Here is a 20,369-nt window from a genome sequence, read left to right as displayed (position 1 = left end):
AAGTGTTAATAAACGCTACAGAAAAATGCAATAAAACGTTCGACAAAACAGTACAAACTGTTTATTAAACATTATTTTACCAAAAATATGTAAATATTTGTAATTGACATCTTATTAAAATATACACCCGTTTTGCTAATAATTGTATAAATATACAAGGTGTCCCGATTTATAAATATGCAAGCTATTAACATAAGTAAAAAAAACAAATGAAGCTCAAATATTTTTCATTAAGAAGTTCTAGTCTAAAATAAGACGTTATCTTTTTTTTTTTAATGAAAAGAAAAGTAAGAGGATAATAATTCATAAATAGTACAAATTATCGACGCTGGAACTATTTCGCCGGGGCACCTCGAATTTGAGGCGCTCTGCGGTATGTAACTGACGTAAATTTGAATATAGAAAAAAACTCAAATTTTTCTATTAATCTACATGAGTATGGCGAAAGAAAATGTACGAAATTTTGAAAACATTAATTTTTCCGTGACTAGCGAGCATTTGAAGTAAAAAGTTTAATTTTGACAAAAAAAGGGGCAATCATTTGTCAATAATGTTAAAATCAAATTATGTATTACGTACTTTTCTTCGAAATGTTATTGTAAAGATATGGACAAAATTTGGAGTGAATAGAATGAAAATTATTGGAATTATGCTACATGCCATTTTAAAAAATCGTGTTCTGAGAAAAACACCTTTAAGATTTTGAGATATTCACTATGCTAACGTACTTTCATTTGAAAATGCTTCTAATTGCATAGAAACTCTTAATGGAGTCTGTTTTATTAGAGAAGTTAAAAATGAAAAGGTAAGTTATTAGGCTGTACATTTCTAGAAGATATCTATGTGCCGCAGGTAGTTGTTTTGGAGCAGTTCGACGGGCTTGAGAGAGAGCTTGGAATTTTAAAGAAAACAATTTTGTACAGGCAACAAATTTTTTTCCCTTATTCTTGAAAGTTCCAAACATCTTTAAAATCAATTAAAAAAAATGATTTTCTGAAAATTATACAGTGGTCTTGCCCTTTGACCTTCTATAACTTAAGAATGGGCACATTTAGAGGTCTACAATTTACAGAAAAATTGAATATAGAAACATTTTTTCTCCAAGAAAACTAAATGGAAAAATTTGGAGAAATTGAAAAGAAGATGAGTCCGGTTCACATTTGAATTACCCCATCATATATTTTCGAGGTCGCTGATTACAAATAAATAAAAAATTGCAAACTTTGTACACTTCACACAGAAAAAAATTTTCAGTGGAATTTTCCCAAGATCGATATAAAATTAATTTTCTCGTTTTCATGATAAAAATTGTGAAACTGAATGTTTTACTGTCATTATTATTGGGTCTCCAGCCATTTCATAGTTGGAATTGACCAATTATCTTTCAGAAACAATTGAAATTTATTTTTATTGACATTTTGGAAGTGCTGTTTTTTGTTTTTTATATGGCATTTTCCGCACATTGACGATATGGGTCACTAGGGTGCGCGAATTTTTTTTTCTTCGCTCCATTGACGAAATATTGTTCTAAACATTGGAAAAAAAGCTCGCACCAAATTTCAGCTCTTATTTTTAATTTTATATACTCCCTATTTCAGTTAAAAATTTTCCTATTTATTTGACCCGTAAATTTCTGGCTTTTTTTAAAAATATCTATATCTCTATATCTCATCTGCATTTTACATTATTTTATTGTCCGTAGGCGATAATTACAGGGGAATCTTTGTCTTTGAATGTGGATCTCTGTGACTTGAATGGTTTCACTGCTAAAATAACTTGAAGTTAATTTTTATTGATTTTTGCATTTTTCTCATAAATTGAATAGACTTACAGCAAAAACATAAATGACATTTTTATATGAAATTAAAATTGTTCAAGTCACATAGATCCTACCATAGGCACATTCGAAGAACAAAGATTCTCCTATAATTATCGCCCACGGACAATAAAATAACGTGAAATGCAGATGAGATATAGATAATTTAAAAATAAACCATAGGTTTACGTGTTAAATGAATAGGAACATTTTAAAATCAAATAGCGAGTACTTAAAATTAAAATTAAGAGAGGAAATCTGGTAAGAATTTTTTTTCCAATGTTTAGAACAATATTTCGTAAACGGTGAAAAAAAAAAATTCAATTCTAACGATGCACCTTAATGGGTTTTTTTTTGAGGAAAGGAGAACATGCTAGTTTTTTAGTTAAATTTTGGAATTGGGACCTAATCTCAGGATTTCGAGATTAAAATTTATAAACGATAAGTGAGTAACCCGTAAACACATAAAAAACATCGAGAACTCTATTCCATCCCTTTTAAAATTTGATGTAGAAGAATTCCAGAGAATTATTTCAACCTCATGTGGGCTTTTTATCAACAATATTCAAACGCGTTAAGTGCGGTCTTCCTTGGTTTAAATTTAGACACTTCCTTTCGCCGCTTATCTTTAATAATTAAGAACTGTCGCCACATAAATCTATTTATTAAATTCACTCAACTCACTTAAAACCAACACGAGCATTTCATCGTTGCTATGCTTTAAAAAATCATTCGCGAATAGAAATATTACCAAAAAACTTACCCTCAGTTTAGGAAACTTATAGAAAGAATCGAAATGAATTTTTATAGTCATATTGATGTATGAACGTTACAACACCCGTAAATGTCTCGCAAAACTTTCTTTAAAAGAAATCAAAATAAAAACTGACAGCCTTTGATTATTTCACTTCAACGATTCCCGGCACACTTTGCACTAATCAAAGCCACTACAGTAGGCTTTAACTCTACCCCCTAGTTTATCTGAGGTAAACATTTTTAATTGTTGCGTAAACAACGAGTCAATCTACGGCAGACTGTGTGAATCCGATCACATACAATACAATCAATAACTTGCACCAGACAAAATAAATTTGCAATCACTGCACCAGCACCGAAAATCAAATAGGACCCATGCCAGCCAAAATGTATTTAGATAAGGTTTTATTGACTTGATGGTAAGGTAGCAGTTAAATTCTTATTTGCATTAGCTCTAGTGCAATAAAAGTGGTTATTAAAATGCAATTAACATTACTGCTTGTTTTTATTCCTGAGGACAAGTTATGGGATTGGAGTGTAGGTATGAAATATAAAAACAAGTCTTTAAAAAAGTTTGTTTTTGACTTATTTTAAGCAGAAATATATTTGCTTAAAGTATTTGTTTTTGTATTGCCAAAGTTACATATTTCATAAGAATTAATCCTTTCTGAGGGAAAAAATAAAAAAAAACAATTAAATGACTTTGTGGTGACTTGAGTAGCAATATTTCTCAGTAAAGTAGATATTCCCCAAGGAATCATATCGGAGCCACTCTTATCTTTTTCCAGAATAAATGATTAATTATTTCCAGATTAGATCTAACTTTTATCTCTGAATAAATGAAATAATTATAAAATTTTGACAGAGCTTTCGAAAATTTATTTCCTTGAATGTTGCTGAAATATACAGGGTGTTCGGAAAATATAAATTAAAAAAAATTTGAGGGAGATAAATACTCATAAAAAAAATTGTACAAATTCTTTTTTATTACCATTTTGCTATAACTTTTTTCTCAATGAGGTATTTTTTCCCAAATTTGGTACACTTATTATTGAAAAAAAAAACAACAATGCCTTTTTTCCTCGGAAAGAATTAACTGAGAAAATATTTAAATCTTAAAATTAAAATAGCCAAAAACATTGGCTTTTATTTTTTTTCACGAAAACGGTTAAACTTAGAAATATAAATTTTGGTACAGTTGAATGGTATTTTTTGGCAGTCTTTTTTTCTGGTTTGTCTTTGAATGAAAGAAATTAGCACCCCTTGGTTTTATTTCTCTCACAACTTTTTTCTACATTAGCCAATTCCAACAACAAAAATAGCTTTTAATACTACATTTCATTTAGAAACTTTTTTACTCTTTCCACTTTTTCGTATACTTAATGGTTTACCGGCAAAAAAATAAATAATTTTTCCTTGCCGATTAGGTACAAATAATTAGTGTAACAGTTACCAAAGACGATCATCATTTTTGACATGCTTTTTACACAATAGGAAAAGCTAAGCAAATACGAACTAAAAATTTAATAAAAAAAAATAAAAGCTCATTTTTTCGGCCATTTTGAGATTTGAATATTTTCTCAGGGAGGGGGGGCTCAAATCGAATGTATTGGAAGTACCCCCCCTAAAATTACTTTCAAAACACCTTAAAATATTTACACATATTCGCGTTTTTTCGCCAAAAAGGGCCAATATCTCAATGAAGATGCATTTTTTCAAAAAAGTTTCAGATAAAAGTTGTTCAAAATTAAATTTCCTATAAAATTGTTCCTATGAAAAATTTCGATTTTTCCAATTGTGTTCCTGTATATTTTTTAAAGGAAGTACAGATTTTATGTGAAAATGTTTTGGAACCAAAATAATGGTCAATTCATTTTTAAATAACAAAAGTGGATTAGAGAAAAGAAAATTGCGGAAAATCTTATATAGTTTTCACCAAACGTATCATTTTATAGGTTTTCGAGGGTGTACATTACGAATTAAGTATGTGCTTTTTAATATTATCTAAAAAATCTGTTTTCACATAATCTGTACTTAATTTAAATAATATACAGGAAAACTATTGAGAAAATCGAAGTTTTTCATAGGAGGTATTTTGTAGAAAATTTAATTTTGAACAACTTTGATTTGAAACTTTATTTTGAAAAATTAAATGACTTTTCGTTAGCGTCGTGTTTCTCAATTCATTATCATTATTTATTTTTTGTTCACTAATTTGCGAAAAAACTTGAAAATAAAAAAGATATCGAACCCCTTTTGGCGTCAAACTGTAGCTATTTTTATGCGCTTCAAACTAAGCTATAAAAAGTTTTATCCTGTTATTTCACTTTTTTAAGAAAACGTGAAACAAACTAAACTTGGATAAATAGCGCCAATAAATAACGAAATAGACTATACCATTTAAACAACATTTTCGTTAGAAATTTCAAACTTGTGCTATATTCATTTATGTAAAGAAAACTATATTTTAATTTATACTTAAAATTTTTGAGAAAAAGCCATAAAACGGCATTCTTTTGAAAAAACGCCATCTACAGGTTTCCAAATTGAGGTAAATGACATTACGCATTCACCACAAGATAAAGCATGAAACATGGGCTTTTGATGAGCTAATCCTAAAAAAATGCATCTTTCTGATCAGACATTAGGGGCTTCCCCCACCCTTTCTGTCGTGAGATAGACCAAAATGTCAATAACAAATGTTATGCGCAATGAATTCGGCTATCCATATTTGTACCATTTAATATACCTGAATAGGAAACATTTCTGAGAAAAATTCAACTCTGTTTAGGTGTAGATTGCGCCCTCTAGCGGCCAAGCTACAAACTTAAAAACTATTTTCAGCGATTTCTCTTGGTCCATTTATTAAACAAAGTTTTTTCCTGAAGCTCTAGGGCCTATACTTTCCCTAATATCGAACCTCACCGAAGTTAGGGGGACACCCTGTATATGACTATTAGGGTCTCCCAAAAAAAAAAAACCTATATTTTTTTCGTGTCTCTTGTGAAAATATGTTAGTTTATCAATTTTTAAGAGCCCCCTAAATAATCAGCTCAAAACAAAAACAATTTTTTAGAGGCTGCTCAAGATTTTTAAAAATTTCCAAAATCGTCTAAAGAATTTTAAAAAAATTTTTTTCTCTCGTTATTTTATCATTTTCTATGTTGAAAAAATTCTCAATTCTAAAAATTTCACATCGATATTTTAATTTCTAAAGGTCACTATTACTACATAATTATTTTAACTTTCAAAGTAGTGTACCTATGTTTTCGAGAAACCTCTAAAAATAAATATGTATCAACGAACTAATAATTTTTTTTTTATTGAATTTGATGAACAAAAGAATAGAAATAAATCACGAGACACTTAAATTTTAAGAAATTAAAAAATTATAAATATTTGATACAGAGTGGAAGCAAATGTTGCCTCGAGAAATTTTTTAAGTGTCTCGTGATTTATTTCTATTTTTTTGTTCAAGTTCAATAAAAAAATTATTAGTTCGTTGATATTTATTTTTAGAGGTCGCTTGAAAACATTTTAGGTACACTACTTTTAAAGTTAAATTAATTATGAGTACCTTTAGAAATTAAAATATCAATTTGAAATTTTCAGAATCGAGATTTTTTTTCAACCTAGAAAATGATAAAATAACGAAAAAAAAATTTTTTAAAATTCAATTTTTGACAATTTTGGAAATTTTTAAAAATCTTGAGCGACCTCTAAAAATTTTTTTTTGAGGGGGCTCTTAAAACATGATAAATAACATATTTTCACAGGACACGAAAAAAAAATATTGGTTCTTTTTGGGCCACCCTATGTATAATATCCCATGAAATGAAATCAAGAAAATTTGAAAAATATTTCCGCTTTTATTTGAGACATATTTTTAAAGTAATACCAAAGTTTGTCTGAGAAAAATGTCATTTTACAACAGTGTAGTTGGTATTCCTCAAGGAATAGTTCCAGAGCCATTCTTATTTTTTTCCAGCATAAATGATTTAAATTTGGTACATACACTTATTACTGTAAATAAAATTGTGCTCATACGAAACAAATTAAAAATTTTACAGACTATTTCTTCGAAAGAGAACATGTTTTAAATCTTTAAGAATTTTAGAAACCTGATGATTTTCGTTTTAAATAATGTTTACTCTCAAAATAAGCAAAATAACTTTGAAAAAAAAATACTGATCTGAAAAAAGTTATGTAAATTTCGTTAAAATTGAGTTTTCGATAAAATAAAACAAATTGTGCCGTTATTTTTTAAGAGTATACTCATGTTTATAATTTCCAGACATCCTGTATATCTGATGAATTTAAATAATGATAGAAATTTAAAAAATATTAATTATATTGCAAGAATTATATATTTTTCACACAAACAGTGAAGTTGGTATACCTCAAGGAATCATATTGGTGCCACTATCAACCCCTTTCATTATAAATTATATTTTCTAATTATTTACTATTTTCACATCATATCTAGCTTATTTCTGTATAAATGAAAGAATTACAAAAAAATAGACACCCATATCGTCAACACAGTACAAAGTAATTTTTTTTTTAAATCAGTATTGTTTTAAAATGTAACCGATGCATACAATATAAATAAAAAATATCATCGACGTGAAAAACACTCACCTGAGGTTTCTTCGCAGGTACGACCCCTGTCGCCTTAAGCTCCGCCACCATCTGCCTGACCTTGAACCCTCGACAATGCGCCTGGAACATAACCAGGCCGGCCTTCATCTTCCGCAACCAACTCCTGCACTTGTACCCCTTCCAGCACTTCTGGATCTTCATCGCCGCCTGCAGCCTCTTCACGTACCTCTGCACCAGGTACATCCGACAGTACGACTGGATGGTGACCACCGCCCACCTGATCTTCAGGAAACGCCTACGCTCCAGACAGGCTCGGAACCATCGTTGCAACGTCACTATGCTCGAGATGATCTGCTGGTGGAGCTTGCAGTCGAGTTTATATTTCTCGGACTCGCGCATGAAGACCTTCGTCGCGCCCAGTTGGTAGTTGTCCCGGTTCAAGTTTAACGTGGACAAGAAGTCCCTCACGTCGTTCTGACTACTCAACAACGCCTTCGGGAGGAGGATCCGGTACAGCTGGATGAACTCGTCGTAAGTTAAACGGACGTTGAAGCCAGCCTGCCGTATCCTGACGGTTTCCAACATCCCCGTGTACCGCAGCTGTCTCTGTACCGTCTCTTCGTTGAAGGTATTGGGGATTTTATTGCTGTTGGATTTGATGCAGCGGATGAAGAACGGGTTGGCTTGGTTCAGGGTGTCCATCAGGGAGTGCAACGACTGTTGGAATTGAGCAATTACCGTCATGGGCTGTTTGCGGGCCTTGCCGAGCTGGCCCTGCGCTTGAGCAGTGATTCCGGTGCGTCCGGCCAGCGTTTTGACCGACTGGAGGTTCTTCAGGCCCTTCTTGCCCCTCTCACGGGGCCTGAAGGACTTGTTCTTCCTACAGGGGCAGAGAAAATTACGTTAACAGCCGGTTCTGATTTTAGTTTATCTGGTGTGGATGAATTCGATAGGGACATGCAAATAGGGGCATGCAGTTGCATAAATGGGGTTATAGATAGCATTATCAGTGCAATTATTGTAAGTAATCTTCTGTTAGTCGACGATGTGTCTTAGAAATGAAGGGTCCCTTTTTAGAAGAGGTTGTTGCTGTTAGTTAGATTTTGTAGTCTATTCCAAACTGTCGAAATGTACGTACTGCAATTTTAAACCGAAAAGGGTGTTCCAAAATTATTTGCACAGGTTTAAATGTCGTACTTCAATTTTGAGTAACATTTTTTAATATAACCTAAAATCTATATATACAGGGTGTCCAGGAAATAGACGTCACAAGTTTATATAAATATATATTTTTATTCGGGCTCACCCTGTAGAGTTATTGGCTTTTGAAGTTGAAAATAAATTTTTTATTACAATTTTTTTGTTTTTCATTAAATGTGGATAGTTTTTGAGTAAAAGCTATGTCCCATAAAAATATACAGGGTGATTCATTAATAATGGGACAGAGCTTATGGGCATGTTGCTGACCTCAAAATAGAGCGATTAAGCCAAATATGCCTTATCCGAATGTTGCTTCTTTTCGATCTACAGGGTGTTAAAGTTGAAAAAATATTTTCGATTTTTTTAAATATCTTCAGCATCTTTGAACGGATTGTCTTGAAAGTTTGTACATCTATGTTTTCTGAGATGGTAATTACGGAAATGGTAACTATTTTGCAATCACATCTAGGATGCGCTTGTTGTAGTGTTCCGTCGGAGTAAACATATGTCAAACTTTTTTGTCCTTCAAAAATCTGAATTTTCAATAAGAAATCATTAAACTACGTTCAATTCTAAATAAAAGAGGTATACCTGTTAAAAGTCCATAAGCTTAACCGTTTTCGAAATAAGAACGATTTACTATTTCTTTACAAAATTATTTGTTTGAACGTACGCCTTTAAATAAGACGACTTAAATGAAGTGGCCGCTGTCAATGAAATGTCATGTATTATTTATGTCAATTCTAAGCAATTTATAAATACTAGACAGTTTAGTTCTTCTTCGTTTGTGATTTTTTTCATTAATGCCACGTCATAATGATTCAGCAACATGGATAAGGCATATTTGGCTTAATCGCTCGATTTTGAGGTCAGCAACATACCCTTAAGCTCTGTCCCATTATTAATGAATCACCCTGTATAAACCTACTAATTTAATTTTTTTCATGGATATTACAATAAATTTTATAAATGAAAAATGTGTACTCGTTTGATATCCATACTATGAATTATTTTCAAAATAAACATGTTTAACGATAAACATGTCATACTATTTTCGACAAATCTTATTAATAAATACATTAATTTATGCAGCAAAAAAAAATAGGTAATATTGATATTATGCATTTATTCGGACAAGGTATGGAATCTTTATCTTTAAACACGTTTATCTCAAACTACGCCTTTTTCACTTAAACCGGTAATGAAAATTAGAAGAATTAGTTTTTCCGAAGGCAAAGATCTCCCAGGTCTACTTCAAATAGCTTCAAATAACACACCTTCTATCTAAAAATTATTCACATTTAATGAGAGACAAATAAGTTCCAACCCAAAATCAAATTTCAATTCACAATTTCTTGAGCTGACAACTTAACAGTGTGAACTTAAATAAAAAAAAATATATTGTAACATATTTCCGCGAGTTCCATCTAAATCTGGGAGACTGTCCACCATATTGCTTGACACCTTGTATATATGCAGATTATAACTCGAATTTAAATATTTTTAAACGAGGCCCTATATATTTACAATTTTCTAAATCTGTGTACAATTTTTTTTCAAATATCATATACGACTCTTAAGTAGAATAAAAAATTAAGTGTCGACACCAAAACTCATGTTTTTGTAATTCAATTATTCTTTGTTACAATCAAGCATGCTATGGATGTATTTACATGAGATTTGTATCATCAAACAGTTATATAAAATCATGTAAAAAAAAATATTAATTTTTATACTGGGTGTCTAATATAAACCATTGCAAGTAATAATTGTATTATTTATACAATTCTTGAAATAAATACTACAAATTAATATTATTTTTCATTTATTTCACTTATAACTGCTTGTAATTTTTTCGTTCTCATGAAATATTTGATAACTTTGTTGAAAAGCTCAAATTACAACTTTTTTCCTAATTTCCTCTACTTTCTTGGATTCAGTAAAGAAATCCCTGTTAAGTAAATTACATATTTTAAAAAAGTTTACACGTTTTAAAAATTGAAAATATATGTTATGCCCATACAGGGTGTCCCAGATTATGTGGGCAATCTCTCGGATTTATACAGGGGACGTTATAATAACATGACAATTTCCTATAAAAATGTTCCCCTGTTTAAAATACTTTGTATAATTTAATTATTTTTTAATACGATGGACAACAGAGAATCCAACAATCTTCAATTCCCAGAGCTGGGGAACGCATAACATTAAAAAGAGCTCATGTTGAAATTATGAATAAAAATCATATTAGACAAAAACAGTTTTTTCTCGAAATCAGTTCATTTTATCGATATCAACCAAGAGTGCCTTTTTTTAGTTTAAAGTTCAAGATATGTAAAAATATTATTTTTGTGCCTTTATCGTAAAGGGTTTTAAAAAAATTGACATTATTGTGCTACAGCCAGTCCATCCCTGGTAAACCAAATAAACTAAATTGTTTTCATGGGTCAATTTTTAAGGAGTCTTATTTGTTGTCCATCGTATTAAAAAATAATTAAATTACGCGAAGAATTAAAAAAAAAATCTATTTGCATGGGCGTCCTTTAGGGGTAAGGGAGCCCTCTAGGGAAAAATTTTTATAAGAACTTGTCATGTTATTTTAACGTCCTCTGTATAAATCCGAGAGATTGCCCATATATTCTGGGACACCCTGTATAAAACATATTTGAGTTATTACTGAAAAATTTGAAAATAAAGTTATAAATATCGCGTATTTACAGAATTTTGCATAAAAAATTATTGAAAAAATTTAAACACCTAAATAAGAATAAAAAATGTCTACACATGATAAAGTTATTGAACCTCACAAAAAAATGAGGAAAAAAGACGAACACTCTGTATCTCTTAAAAGAATCAAAATATTGAGTGTAGTCATGTTCCAATTTTTCTCAAAAATCAAGTACGAGACATATTAACCACATTTTGTGTATCTCTTCACAAACACGAGATGATCCTTCCCAAACGAGTCCAAATTAACCTACCCTGTATAATAAATTATCAGAATTTGGAACACCCTTCATGTAAATTTATTTTCGAACTGCTGTATATAGGGCGTTAGAAGTTTGACTGCCTTAACTTTTAACAGACGATAGAATACATTAAAATAAACAAAAAAACCTTTATAACATGGTTGCGAGGAAAAAATTATCAAAATCTCCAACTTGATATACAAAAGTACGATTAATTAAGGAATAATGATAATAATAACATAACCGCGTGCATAGAATACCATAACATATGTTTATCACTTTTTTGAACTTTATGCTTAATTCCAAAAAATAATTAGCGTTGTAATAAATTTAAAATTCAAAAAAATTTATATCAAGCAATGTGACAAGGGCGCGGCGGTTTATTAACACGAGGTACTAAAGTGTCCAGCAACCACCAATACACAATTCAGTTGGTATCTGGATTCAACCGTGTCGGAGTGTTTTTTGCGTACCACTATTTCCTTTTCTTGAAGTGTTTTCCAACGAGTGCACGAAAATTGGATTCGAAGGTGTTGTGGATGCATAGAAAATGGTGGTGGACATTTTGAGCAAATGTTTGTTTTGTACTTGCGTTTAAAAATTACTGAATTTTGCATTTTGGTAAGTACCAAAGTATCGAAATTATTTTTAATACGACGTGAATCTTGGGGTACTTTAATTACATATTTTTCAAATACGTAATTTCATTAAAAGTTACTGTTTTAAGAGATTTATAATTACTAAAATTTGAGCTAAAATTTACGCACAACACTATCTTTGTACTACAAAATCGATACATTTTATTTTATTTATTTAAAAACTGGAAAACAATAATTGCCTTGAAATTTACTAAATGTTTCACAATAATAGCTGTTTACATTTTTTCCGTAGGACAAGTTTACCGCGTGGACATGTGGGTGCATCAGAAGGTTAAGCGCTGTTGCCAGGTTGTGATGAAACTCCCCAATATTAATACTCGCTGTATTTTGAAAACTGTTAATCTTACGCCCCTGTAATATGCAACTTTTTTGTTCATTTATGATTACTCTATCGCATGCTGAAGTAAAGGCAGTCAAACTTCTTACACCCTGTATTTCGAATCGAATCTCTGTTAGTTGAAGTTAAACAAATCTACAGTAAAATTTAAAACACAAAAATTAGAAAAACTACCAAACAAAGTTATTCAAATCATCAAGCAAGGCAAAATCTACAACTCCAGAAAAAATTTTTTCAATTTGACATTCGTTCCGTTTCCTAAATTATTCGCAGCCCGATTTTCAAAGACCAGCTCAGAACTAGACCTCCACCACACCCCGAAACTACAGAATCCCGACCCGCCAAAAAAGTCAAGCCAACATACATTACGATCTGATTCGCCCTCTGTATGGCCCTGGCCTCGTCGGGGGCCAACCTCTCGAGGGCGGCCGGATTGCCCGGACTGCCGCCCGTCGAGTCCTTCCTCCTGCGGTCCTCTTCGATGTTTTTGCTACTGCCGCCGCCTGTCCGGTTCCGTTGGTAGAACTGAGGCCACGACAGCCTGTTGTGATTGCTGTTATTGCTAGGTGGTTCGTTGTCGTTGTTTCTGCCCGTTCTGTTAAACGCGGCGTTTCGTTGCTTGCTGCGTCACAAATTAAAAAGTAATAACGGAAAGGAAAAAAAAAACACCCGAAGTTAACGCTTACAAACAAAATCATCCCTTTGTGAAGGTACGATCCTTAAGTACGTTCTAATAATGAAGGGGGTGATTATTTAGATCAGTTTGAGGTAAAAGGTTCCTTAAAATCTGTCTTAAATGGCTTAATCTTCGACAATAGGATGTTAAAGATTTTGTACAAATATAAATAAATTGTGACTATTAGCATTAATTTATAATGGCATCGCCCAGTATTTCTAAACAATGGATGAAGAAATTATGTATATACAATTAAAAATAGCTTGAGACCCAAAATGAGAAGGGGTATTTTCAAATCAGAAGGGGGATTTTTCAAATCAGAAGTGGGATTTTGTATTAAAGACAAGTTTTCAATTCACAACGTAATTTTTTCAATTCACATTAGTTACGCCACCAACTACCTAAGTCTCATTAATCCACATTAAATGTGATATTTCTCAAAAACTTTAACATTCCATATCCCGAAAACCAAGTCATCTAGGACATTATTTCAAAGGCACTATTTGCCTCAAACAATCTAAAGCGTCCCATTTATTATTAGAACACGACTAAAAACCGCTCCATATAGTAATTATAAAGTAAACGGATTCACAATTTCCCCTGATTTTATATATTCGATCATGTTATGCTGTTAGTTTTTAAAAAGATCAAAGTTTACAACATGCAAAGGAACAGCACAAAAATTCCATGCTCATAAACGATGAGATATGATGGAGTAAGGGACAGCAAATAAAGTACGATTCTAACAGAACATTTGTTGAAAATATAATAAGTCACTGCTCTACAAAAAAATTCTGCTGTCGATATTTTCGGGCTAAACTACGATCTTTCTTTTATTTCCACGATCCCGAATAGCAATTTTTTTTGCAGAGCAGTATATTTAACAGTATCAGATACAGAATGGTAGATAATGAGCTAAAAAATCGAAAACATTGGAGACTAATAAAAGACCGACTTAAGAAAACTTTTTCAGGAAATTTTGCTATCAAATTAAAATGATTTGTTTTTCCTGGCAGCCAGATATTTATTAATATCAAGCGTAAAGTTATCTCTATGCGTAAGCACACTGACATCTAATAACAGAAAACTAGTGTACGTTAAATATAGCTCACTACCCACTATCTCCATACCAAGCAACACACGGGGCGTTTCAGAAGTAAAGCTATAGACAATATAAATTTAAAAAAAATGAATTTTGGCACTTCCGAAACGACCCTGGGAGGGCAGCTGTCGTATCTGCCAGAAGAGGGGGGGGTCACAGATGGGCATGAGACTATGGGGCAAAACGTCAACCGATGAGACTTACGCAATTCTGTTAATCGCGAGGTTCACAGCAGAAACCGTCACGAGATGGCTACAGAATTACAGATAAATGTATCAACATACACTTTCGTACTACTTATACTCAATATAACGTTTGGTTAGTCAGTTTTTAGAAATCGCTGCGGACTACACAACATTGGAAAAATAATAAAATATCTGTGGAAATATACAATACAAATTGCTCGGCATAAATCAGTTGGCTCTGAAACATGTGAATAACATTAAAACAAAACTATTTGACAGTCCTTTGAAGTGTAGTCATTTGTTTCACAGCCAACCCATATAATGCAAAGCATAATTTATTGGAAGGAAATATACCGCGCGTGGTATCAATTTTTTTTTATCTTAAAATCAATGATTTATGTTTCATTATTGGATGATTCCCAAAGTCGCGCATTTACTGTATTTCACAACATCCTGTAAATAGATATTTATGGTAGATTTCAATGAGTTAAGACGAAATGAAAACACATAATCATACGCTATGACTAATTCTACATTTCAATTAATGCTTGTCCGTCAATTTAGAACAGCAAGAACAAATAAGGAATAATGAACATATGGCAAATGGCTTATACGAAGTAAAATCGAGTATCTTTATGTAAGATTAATTGAAATTTCTCAAACGTGAAAGAAAATGGAATTTAAACTTTAATAATGGATTTAATATAATAATAGCAGTTACTTAGATAGGTATCATATCTCATTTATTAACTTTACCCCTTTTCTGCTACTGTACATTGAGAAATTTAATGTTCTGATTATTTTTTAAACACAAGATTTGGCAATATCATATTTAATTTATTTGTTACAGAAACTTCATTTTAAATCCGAAAATAGTTTGAGATACATGATTAAAACTGATCAGAAGCGGGATTTCCCAAATCAGGAGTGGAATTGTCTAAGAAATTAAATTTTTAGTCCCCACAGATATTTTACCTATTTTAAATAAAAAATAAACACATCTAAAGCATAACTGAGCATTAAGCTTACCTTATTAAATTCTCGTTGGGTATGTGGTTCCTCGAATACCTCTGCTGGATGTTGTTCTTGTTACCGTCCACCCTCCCCTGCCTGTGTTTCCTCCCCGCTTCCCTGAAGGCGAAGTACGACCTGAAGAAGGCCCTGACGATGGCCCAGCGAAACACTGCAACGGGGTCGGCGCCTACCAGTTCTCTCACGAAGGCCATCGAGCTGTTCTTCAGCACTCCTACTATGTCCTGGCGCATCAGGTCGAGGTTCTTCTCGCGCATGTCCGTCACTTGGTACTTCACCTTGCCGGCATAGTGGACCACTATGAAGGCGGCTTCCTTCTTTTGGGGTTTCTGGTAGAACTTGTTGTCCTTGTGGACGCTGTTGAACTTCTGGAGGAGGGTTTCGTTGGTGGCCCCGGGAAAACTGTAAGAACACGGGAATCAAAAATAGGTTCTACCACACCTTAGGACAATCGTTAGCAGACCTCTAATGAACTTTTTTTTGACTTTACTTTAAACTTTCAACATTCATAAATACTTTTAGGTGATGATGGTTTATTTGTTGTTGTTTTGTAAATGTCACATTAAAATTGTAGTTTTGGAAATGATCATTACTCATCGGAGGTTTTATTCTTTTGTGCTTGAGTAAGATTGTTCGTTATCAATAAATTTTCATTGTAGTTGCTCGTGATATTACGTTCCCTTAGGTTAGATTAAGTTAGGTGTGGTTAAGTTAGGTTAGGATTGGTTAGGTCAAGCACGAATTTTTAATAAAGAATTTGCAAAACAATTTTTCATTTATGTCTTTGGTATCTTCCGTTTTATTTTTTGTTAATTTAGTTTTATTGTTTGTTTCTTTAGTAAGATATTGTTTTTCATTTAGAGAATTAGTTATTTTCGATAACCCTACAGTATTACAGATCTAAATACACTTGAAATATAAGTTCACTATTTGGGAAAAATATAAATATAATTTTTTAAACATTTTGTGTGCATTTTCTAAAATATGAACCAGTTTTTTGTACCTCCCTCTGTATAACTGAAATATATTAGCTAAATTACCAGATATTATGATGACTAATACAGCTTATGTTTATTTGAAAACCTAACAAGAATTTAAGTGGTCACCGCAATAATCTGGAATGCTAACAGAGGATATTACGAATTATGTATCATTACTATTACATATTAGTAGCGCTACTGTCTTCTACCTTTTCTAAATCAGATAACAACAGACAGGGACAACATATTTAATCTATTTCGCAAGTTAACACATAACAAAATGTTGCAGTTTGACTGCTTTCATTTTCTTAGAAGTAGAAGTGATGAATAAATTTTTTGACAATGCTCTTATAAAAAATCATTGGAACTATATTTACTTCTATAACTTTCCTTATTTGCATCCAGTATATAAAGCTTGTCGGTGTAAAATTTAAAAAATTATTATGTAAGAGTAAGAGATTATAAACGTATTTGTACTTTTATTTTTAAACCCCACTTGTTTGTATGAAATTATGGATATATTCGTACATATGTAAATCATACCTAACACGATTTAAATATACTGACTATTGTATGCAAATAGATTTTTTCTGAGTTTTCTGTCAAAGCCCTCGCAAGCCAGTAATACAAAACCAAAGTCATAGACGATTTTAATGTAAAAAGCTGAGAAATACAAAATTAAAACGACAAACGAGGTGCTAAACAATAGATAATATTGCGTTTCCCGTGGCAAGCAATAGATGGCGCAAAGTATTGTTGTAATATATAGTGCCATCTATGGTTTGAAAAGTAAAATATTATAAGAGTATCTGCTGATCGACGCCGTCTTTTGTTTGTTTATTTCAATGTTGAAACATTGGCAGCGGATTCTTCTAATTTTATTGCGATAAAAGACAGTTATAAACAGTTTGCTGTTGTTTAATTTATTCTTCAGGTTGTTTTTAGACTGCATGCTATCCTTTCGGTCAATTAAACAATCAGTTTAACCATAGCTCTGGTACTGCTGTTACAGAAACATTTATAATTACAACAATTATTAAACATTAATATCTTGTTTTTATATAAGCTGAGTGTAATTAGTTGCCAATTTTCTCGGAATCCACCGCTACTTCGTGCTATATTTCGCACCGGGTATGATTTTTTCTCTTCATCCGTTACATATCTTACGTAAGACATGACAACACATGTTTACACAGCTTTTCAGTGCGCTTTTTTGTTTCAGATTCTTGCGCCTAGGAATAATATTCTTAAAATAAAATTTCAAGCAAAGAACTATCTCAAAAATGATACAGGAACTAACTCTTAAATTCTGGCTTTTTATTTGAATTGGGAAGAAAAAAGTTAAATAAATATGAATGTCAAAAAAATTTTGAAATTTTAGTAGACCAGTATTGCACTTTAGGACGGGGAAGGGTGAGTAGAATGATAATATCAAAAAAGTAACTCGATAGAAGTGACGCTAAGTTTGGCAAATTGCAAATAAGTGGCATGTTTTTTCACTTTTTGTACTGGTCACGAAAATCTAGACGACCTATCGGAAAATTAGTAATTTTATGTGGTAGGCAATTAAATTACCTACAATTTAAGGTACCTAAAGTCATATTTTACCAATTTGTTAACTGTAAAATAAAGGTTGAACACGGAAAAATCAGTGTCCGAAAATTGCGCATTATTAATGCAAAAAACGATGGATGTTGATGATGGGAAAGACGATCAATATAAAAACCAACATGTGTGCCAAAAGCCACTTCGATTGACCGTGAAATTGTCCCAGGATCATGCAAAAGCCGGTCGGGAATCCACTCTTTTTGCATTAAATAAATCTTATTTTTACGGTAATTAAAAAAAAAAGAGAAATCACCTACGCCTCTTTGTTCGCAAGATGGACGTATCGAACCGGGATTTTAGACAATTAAAGAAAGGGCTAAACTTTCATTTCCAAAAAGTTTTACATTGATAGTTCACGAAATGAACGAGCTAGCAACAGTAAAAATTAACGTTAATGAACGGCCTGCAAGCGGGAGAACGAGCGCCCGGCCCGCGCTTGCGTGTGAACGTTGCTCTCGTGGCGCACGAGATTTTTGACTTGAACGTTTGAAATTCTGTTCAAATCTCTCGTTACTTTTTTGATATTATCATTCTACATATCCTTCCCCGTCATAAAGGGCAATAAAATGTCTATTGTCTACTGCTAATTTTTTCAAGTTTTCATGATCTAATTCGACATAAAAGTCAATGCTTAGTTTTTTAATTAATTCTTAATGCGTAGGTATATGTTTGTCTTTACTATGAAAACGGATGAATTGTTGAGTTTTATTATGTACATGCGGATGAGAAGATTATTTATCTTGACATATTGCTGACTAAACAATATTTTGCAGTAACCAATTGTTTAAGAACTATATATTTTTTAATAATTAGGTAAGGATCTATGTCGTAAATTTATTTATTATACAGGGTGGTCCGAATTTTATGCAGGAAACTTCGAGGGCAGATAGATCTTTTTAAAATAATGGGTGCTTGCCTCATAAACATAGGTCTGGAACGGCCTCGTTTTAGAGATACAGGGTGTTGAAGTTGTTAATAAAAAATTATTTTTTGTTTATATCTCAGGAATCTATTAGCCGATCTCAATAAAATTTGGTACAGATAATGTATGACAGTAGGCCTTGCATTCCCTAAAATACGAGCTTTAGAGGTTCAACCAGTAATGTACAACTGGACAGGGTCACCCCCTTTTTTATAAAAAAAAACCTACGCCACTGTATTTTTTACAAGCTATTGTAACGAATTTATATTCTAATGCACATAATACGTAAAAAAGGTAACTTGAATTTTTTCCCTAAAGTTCACCGTTCTCAAGTTATTAATACTAATACAATCCCCTTGTGGCGACACTACTAACCATAATATTACAAGAATATTTATGTTTATGCTTAAAAGTAAGTGCAATTTGTAAGCACATCAACAAAATTCTTTACACTCGTCGCTTTCATCTTTTTGGATTAAAATAATATTTGGAAAATCACGACAAAGTAATGAAATGCACAAAAATTAAATTTTGAAAGCATTTAACGACGATCCTCGGCTAAGTAGGTACACGAAGAACGTCTCGGCAACTTGGGGTGAGTAAATCGAAAATTTGAAAAATTCTATGTAAGGATGACAGAAATCCGTACCATTTACAACCTGTGCAAAATTTACTTCCGGGAGATGCAGAGAGACGCCTGAATTTTTATCAGTGGTTGTTTGAATTCTTACTAGAAATACTTTGGACCGATGAGGCTACGTTCACAAGGTGAGGGGTAGTGAATTTTCACAATCTGGATATTTCACAAGAAAATCCTCATGAAATTCGATGTCATTTCTAAACTTTCTAGAAAACCATCTATTTGAATTATTAGAGGATGTTCCATTAAATATACGACAAAATAGCTGGATACAAATGGATGGTGCTCCTGCGCATTTTAGGAGAATAATACAAGAATGGCTTAATGAAAATTATATGAGATGATGGATAGGTAGGAGACCAAATGCCAATGTCAACCATAATGGTGCAGAGGGTCCAGTGTTTTGGCCAGCCAGATCGCCAGATCTAAACTACCTGGACCTCTATGTTTGGGGTGACCTACTTGAAAAGTTTACTCTACTCCAATAGATACTAGACCACAACTACTGCAGCGAATAGAAAACCACCATATGATATTAGCTTGAATTAGTTGCATTAATAGAAGATGTCAGAAATGTATCGATATGGGTGGTTCGCATTTTAAACAATTGCTGTAAATACGTAACGTTAATTTTGTTTCTTGTTTAGTTGTTGTTGCTTGGTAAATGTATTTTTATTATTATTTTTATTTAAATTGTTCTTATTTGTAAAGGTAATACCTCCAGGGAAAACTAAAACACCAGGAACACTACCTCACAAGTGATGTGGAAAGAATTTTGTTGATGTGCTTATAAATTGCACTTACTTTTAAGCATAAACATAAAAATTTTTGTAATATTATGATCTGAAGTGTCTGCCACAAGGGGAGATTGTATTTGTATCAATA

The 20,369-nt window shown here is 32.2% G+C and overlaps 1 protein-coding gene across 4 annotated transcripts in view; it reads right to left on the bottom strand.

The window, feature by feature from the left end:
* Positions 1–20,369, bottom strand: part of LOC108907475 (unconventional myosin-IXa) — a 65,511-nt gene that overhangs the window by 6,600 nt on the left and 38,542 nt on the right. For 2 of the 4 annotated variants that reach the window (XM_018711184.1, XM_018711193.2), the window contains exons 4-6: positions 15,332–15,736; positions 12,704–12,961; positions 7,214–8,054 (exon numbers count right to left, since the gene is read on the bottom strand). In XM_018711184.1, the coding sequence (XP_018566700.1) occupies positions 7,214–8,054; positions 12,704–12,961; positions 15,332–15,736 (1,504 nt within the window). Of the gene's footprint in view, positions 1–7,213; positions 8,055–12,703; positions 12,962–14,321; positions 14,370–15,331; positions 15,737–20,369 lie in introns of all 4 variants that reach the window. The other 2 variants (XM_018711201.1, XM_018711210.1) reach the window with 2 other exon arrangements.

The sequence above is a fragment of the Anoplophora glabripennis genome, unplaced genomic scaffold, assembly GCF_000390285.2.
Source record: "Anoplophora glabripennis isolate ALB-LARVAE unplaced genomic scaffold, Agla_2.0 scaffold20, whole genome shotgun sequence".
Classification (NCBI taxonomy): domain Eukaryota; kingdom Metazoa; phylum Arthropoda; class Insecta; order Coleoptera; family Cerambycidae; genus Anoplophora; species Anoplophora glabripennis.
This window is presented reverse-complemented; position numbering and strand designations above follow the sequence as displayed.